Here is a 6000-nt window from a genome sequence, read left to right on the forward strand (position 1 = left end):
GAAGAGAAAGAATAGTGGTAACCCTTTGCCTGTCAGCAGCACAGCCAGAATCCAGGCTCTGGGCACAGGGCTGGGGGCCCTGGAGGGCTTTCTCACCTCCCTAGAGAGCAAAACCTCAACTCCTGCAAGCAGTTCTAGCAACAAGGTACAACTATGACAGAACTGCGGGAGGAAGCACAGCCAGGCGCTTCTTTGGGGTGAAGATGATGAAGCTGCTTCTCACACATTTGGGGCATGCTATTGGGAGGGATTAATTAGTCCTTGGAAAAGGGTTGCCATGCTTGGGAAGGTGGGCGGTGGGCTTAAGGGAGGCAGGCCCTCAACAGGATGGATTAACAAGGTGACTGCGAGAGGTTTAAGTTTATCAGAGATGACAGGAGGGCCCAGGGCAGGGCAGGGTTGGGATCCATTGTTTACAGGGTCGTGGTTACCTGTGGGCATATTACCACCACCACCAACAACAACAACAACAACAACAACAACAACAGCAACAATAATATCCTGAGGCTGAGGATGCCCCAGGATGCGCTCGGAGCCTTTTGCACAGAGGTGGGGAAGGGCTTCCTTGGCACACCTGTGCCCGACCCACCCCCACCACGACACCCCCCCCCCCATAGCCCGATAGTCCCAGCTCAGAGGTCAGCCTGATGGCCTTCGGGTTCCCCCACTGGGGACACTGTCACTTCACCCAGGCTCAAGCTGGGGTTATAAGTGGAGACCAGCTGGTTTCACTCACCACCCCGCCACCCCAAGGCCAGCAGGGGCCTCCTCACCCTGGGTCCGCACCTCCTGGCCGGCAAAGACATGAAGCAGGAGCCGGTGGAGGCCCAGAGCCACGGCGCCCACCCCCCACCCCGGCCCCGCCGCGGTCCCTCCAGCCCCGGAGCCCCGGGGGGCGGCGGGGGATCTCTGGGCAGATGTCCGGGGCGAGAGAGGACGCCCCCGGCAGCCGGGCCCCGAGCACGTGCCAGGCCGGGCCCGGCCTCCCCTCCCGGGGGACAAAGTCTGCTCCCGCGGGCACCGCAGCCCGGGCACCGGGCGAGATGGAGAGGCGGGCAGGGCCTGCGCGCGGCCCCGGACTCCCCCCACTCGCTGCCTGGGCCCGTCTCCTCGCGACCCCCATGCACACTCACCATTGTGGTTGACCCAGGTCGGCTTCAGGAGCTTCATTGTTCGGCTGCCGCCGGGCTGAAGCGAGAGCCGCGTCTCTTAGCGCGCCCGGGCCATGGAGCAGCCGCCGCCGCTGCCGCTTCCTCCCGCACCGCCCACCTTCTGGCCGCCGCCCACCCCACGCCCTCAGCGCCGCCGCGCCATCGCCTGCCCGCGACCCCCGCCGCCGCCACTGCCGCCCACCGCGCTCGGCCGCCGCCGCCGCCGCCACAGCCGCATCCCCTGCGCCGCTCCTCCTCCGGCGGCTCCCGGGCAACGCCGGAAGTCACGGCGCGCACCTGCCAAATCGCCCCGGCGGGAAACCGCTCCCCGACGCGGATGGGGACGCCCGGGCTCTTCCGCGGGCAGGGGCGCCTCGGGGCGCGGCCGCCGCCAAGGGGCGGATCGGCGGGGACCGCAGACAGCGGACGGGGCTGGAGGCGCAGTCTGGCCGAGGGGCCCGTCCCAAGTGCCAGGTGTGGCATGCGTGGCGGAGACGCCCGGTCCCCGGCTCTAACGCACGGCTTCCGAATCCGCCTGACTAACTAGCCTCCTGTCATTCATCAACGTGCGTTTGGAGGGCAGCTCGCGGGCGCCAGTGACCCGCGCCGGCGCCAGGATGCAGTGGCCGCGCGATCGGAAGAATGCGGGCAAGCTAGCAATCCTGAAAGCCCGACTCAGGCCGTGTCGCTTGCATGACGAACCCCCCGAGCCAGCACCGGGGTCCCGAAGTGGGCGCGCTTATGAGAAGACCAGGACCGCTTTCACAGATGTGGACATTTGAGCCCGGAGAAACAAAAGGACGCCCCGAGGCCACTCCGGCCGCTCTTCGGGGTTAAGTCCTCTCTTGGGCGGAGGTAAACCAGCTAGGGACCCCGCTGGCCAGCTGCCAGAGACGTCCAGTGGGACCCGCGGAGGAGGGAGGGAGGACCCCGAGCACCAGGAGGTGCTGGGCGCGCCTGGGCGCTCGGGGGCGTGTCCTCGCGCCGCCGGTACGCCCGGGGCGGGGCTGCGTCGGGGGCGTGGCCAGAGCCTGCGGGCCCGTCCACATCCGGAACGCGAAAGCAACTAGTCGGCGCGCAGATCGGACTCATGCGCGTTACGCGCGGGTAGGACCGCTGAGCGGAGCGCGCCCGGAAGCGCCTGGTCGGCGGCGAGGAGGGGCGATGGCCGCCGGGGCGCTTGGCACCGTGGCTCGTGCTCTGCACCCGCGGAGCTGGTGAGTGCTGACGTCAGCTCAACAGTGGGGTGCCGGGGGCCCACGTAGTGGGGTGCCCAGAACTCATAGTGGAGCTCTGCGCTGGCCAAGGTCTCATTTGCCTTCCCATCCTGACTGCTTTTATGCCCCTGCCCATGATCATCCGATGATCAAGTTGATCTTGCCTCATCCTTTCGATGATAAACGTGGACCTTGGCGGGTAACAGAAGCCTTGCTGGGGTAGTGCATAATATACTGAGCTACTAATCAAAAGACTGTTAATATGTATCAGCTGCTCCACGGGAAAACTATGACAATCCCTTGAGGATTTACCGTTTTGGAAACCTAATATTATCAGGAGGAACCAACTTGATGGTCATGGACTTGGTCTGTAAGGGGCGTCGAGTAGACAGGACACACTACCCAGATTTTCTACTGTCATCAGCGAACTTTGGAAAAGTCTCCCACATTGACCTTGCTGTCACATCTAGTACTTTGAAGTGCCCCAGACGTGGGCGACATTGTAGGTTAGTTGATTTGGGGGTTTCTTCTCCCTGGGATATAGGTCAGATTGGTATTTGTGAAATATCAAGCACTGGAAACTGTGGGATGGATGATTCTCCCCTTAGAATCCAGGGGATTGCCATGAATCCAGATGGATTTGACCGCAACTTTAGGGGCCGGGGTGTATTTGTTTCTCACAGGCTTCCTGGGATCTGGCAAACTCAGATTAGAAGCACTCACCAGCGAGGTTCTCTACTGTCCTTCTGGGAACTCGTTCCAATGAGGTAAACTCAACCTTGGACCTCACCTCTCTGGGAGTTAGAGCAAGAGATATATGGATGTAGCAACAGAACAAAGCAAGACTAGTTGATACTTGGTTTGCAAAATTTCCATTAGTTAAGATTAGCTGCCCTCTTTCAGCATTCTCTATATGGAATATTGCTATGTTTGTAATAAGGGGGGTGGGAAACCACCATTAAAGTAAAATGTAGTTTATTAAGTAGCTTGCCTGTACTTAAGAACCCAGAATAAACTTGTTTGACCTGGAGCTTTCCTGTTTCCCTGTCCATTCTGATTTGGTGAGAGAGATTAAGTTACCTCTTGAGTACTTTCTGGGGACTTGATTCATTGAAACTAAGCCTTAACGCCGGAGGACTTGGTTTTAAGAGTAAATTATTACCCTGGGAGTTGTGTTCCTAGGAGTAAATCAGACTTTGGACAGTGGTCTAGGATAGAGAAAGTTCTTAAGAATGTTTTTTTAAAAAATATTTTTATTTTGGGGGTTTAAATTATTTTATTATTTTTTGTGCACGTACCATCAAATCAGATCTGACTGGTACAAGCAAGTGTGGCTAATGAGCTTTGTGTGGGTTGGTTGGTTTTTTTAAAGAGGTTTTAATTATGATTTTAGTGAAAGTTCACGGGTTTTCATTCATTCATCGATGCACAATTTGACATTTAATGACCCCACTCATTAATTACTTTATTCATTTTCATGAAAGTTTACAGAAACTTTGGATTTGCATTGTTACACTTTTCTCCCTGCCCACCCCTCCCCCCATTAATTACTCCCTGATCTCTCAGTTTTGGATGGGTTTTTGTTTGGTCACTGTTGCAGACCGAGGGTTAAGTGTTTTTATAATTATTAAAAATGAGACAGTCAGGAATGAGATAGAACAGAGAGCATAAAACAAGGGGCCAGCAGATCTCCACTGAAGACCCCAAGTCATCTTTCTCTGTGTATTTCTTGATAATCAGGGGAAGCAAATCATAAAAGAAATTCCTTGTAAATGAAGCCAGGCTCTTTCTATTGAAAACCATCCCTTTGACTCAGGAGGGGGGATTTCACAAATGCAAGAATTTGGTAAACCCTTAAGGATTGCCTTGGTGCCTCAGGGTGAACGCTAGCTCAGGAAGTAACACTCCGTCTGTAGGGGGCCCCTAGCTGTCTCCTGTCTGCAGGGAACAAACAGCTCATTTTCTGGGATCTGCCACAAGAGAAATCCTAACTTCTAAATCTGTAATTCCTTCAATTCCTGAACAGGGTTTTCATATAATATTTGGTATAAAGTTCTGCAGCACTAAGGATGAGCACTACCCATGAAGGTTTCTGTTTCTTTCCTGGGATTGACAGTACTCATGAGGACTTTGAAGTAGAAGTAGGATGGAACAATGTCCCATCATGTCTCTCAGCATGTTCATGAGACTGAGGAGGGGGAAAAAAACGTGTCACACTTGCTTTATGTATTAGAGCAGAACCTCTTCGAAAGAAGAAGAAGGTTGATCCTAGGAGAGACCAAGCAGCAAAAGACCGTTTGAAGAAGAAGATCCGACGACTCGAGAAGGCTAGCCAAGAACTCATTCCCATTGAAGATTTTATTACACCCGTGAAGTTTTTAGACAAAGCAAGGTAAGAGACTCTCTTCCAGGGTTCAGGAGCTTGAGGCAAAGGAGTGCGGTCAGTTCCAGGTAGTTCAAGCTGCACTCAGGCCTATGATGCACTCGGCCCTCATCTGAGTTTTAGTCTCCCTTGTGTATTTTCGGAGTTGGAAAAAAGTGTTCCTAGATAGATTGGCTCTTAAAGGGTTGACAGATAAGAAACCCACATAATGGTAAATTCAGGTCAGATGATTGGAGTGAATTCATGTCAGCACTTCTCCAGCGTTCATGCTCTTTTGCATGGCTGTGGTGGATCTGGACAGTAAGAGAGCTCTGGTGGCCTACTGGTAAGGAGTTACAGTGCCAATGCAGAGACATGGTTTGAATCGACCAACTGCTCCATGGGATAAAGATGCTCAGTCTTCTCCCATGTGATTTACAGCCTCTGAAAACCTGCTGGAGGGTCAGTTCTGAGTCTATTCCGTCTTGACACCACCTAACAATAGCTGCTTTGGGAATACAGCCGTTGGCCCCTCTAAGTGGTAGAGTCTTTAGCCTCCTGTCATATGATACAAATGTCCATAGCTAGCATTTGTTGGGTTGTGTTCTAGGCAGGATGTACAGCTCTTCGGCCTTGTCTTTGCTGTCTTCTTTGAAGAAGTGTTTACAGTAACAGCTGCAATGCTGAGACTCTGAACCCACCAGCCACTCCCTGGAATAAAGATTGAGGCAAATCTGCTTTACAGACCCTGTCTCTGGGGCACTTCCCCACCCTAGAGGATTGCTGAGTCAGAACAGACTCAGTAGCAGTGGGGTTTGAGTAGCTTGCCATGCAGGTAGGAAATGTTAAGTGCTTTATTATGAAACTTGAGGGTTGAGATAGGCGGCGTCCACCTTCGTAATAACCATTTCACTCTTCCCTGATGTATGTCTTACCAAAGGGTGGCTGTCATCTCTGGTGGCATGTTTCCTATCTCCACATAAAGCAAAGGACACTGCTTCATAGTCCATTATAGCTGCCTCCATGCTCAGGATTTCATTCCTTTATTTGTCCATAAGGTCTCCTTTCCCCTTTAAGTCCCACTTGTCCATGCCTGGGCCACTGACACAGCCATACAGACTCCCTTGTCAGTAGTCCTCCTTTCCAGCATGATGACCTTGACCTTGTGTGTCCCCAGAGAGCGGCCTCAGGTGGAGCTCTCCTTTGAGGAGTCGGAGAGGAGAGCTCTGCTTCTGAAGAAGTGGTCTCTGTACAAGCAGCAGGAGCACAA

The 6000-nt window shown here is 53.8% G+C and overlaps 2 protein-coding genes across 3 annotated transcripts in view; one reads left to right on the forward strand and one right to left on the reverse strand.

Annotated features, from left to right (window-relative positions):
• LOC102866348 (protein HIRA-like) overlaps positions 1-1418 on the reverse strand; it is an 87689-nt gene extending 86271 nt beyond the window's left edge. The window contains exon 1 of one of the 2 annotated variants that reach the window (XM_006890442.1): positions 1134-1418. In XM_006890442.1, the coding sequence (XP_006890504.1) occupies positions 1134-1170 (37 nt within the window). In that variant the 5' untranslated portion in view covers positions 1171-1418. The remainder of the gene's footprint in view (positions 1-1133) is intronic. The other variant, XM_006890443.1, reaches the window with a different exon arrangement.
• An 897-nt stretch (positions 1419-2315) lies between these two features.
• Positions 2316-6000, forward strand: part of MRPL40 (mitochondrial ribosomal protein L40) — a 6595-nt gene continuing 2910 nt past the window's right edge. Inside the window, exons 1-4 of the mRNA XM_006890505.1 lie at positions 2316-2368; positions 3052-3135; positions 4602-4760; positions 5908-5994. Coding sequence (XP_006890567.1) covers positions 2316-2368; positions 3052-3135; positions 4602-4760; positions 5908-5994 — 383 coding nt within the window. The remainder of the gene's footprint in view (positions 2369-3051; positions 3136-4601; positions 4761-5907; positions 5995-6000) is intronic.

This window comes from Elephantulus edwardii, unplaced genomic scaffold (assembly GCF_000299155.1).
Source record: "Elephantulus edwardii isolate Elephantulus edwardi_28Jun2011 unplaced genomic scaffold, EleEdw1.0 scaffold00089, whole genome shotgun sequence".
NCBI classification, from domain to species: Eukaryota; Metazoa; Chordata; class Mammalia; order Macroscelidea; family Macroscelididae; genus Elephantulus; species Elephantulus edwardii.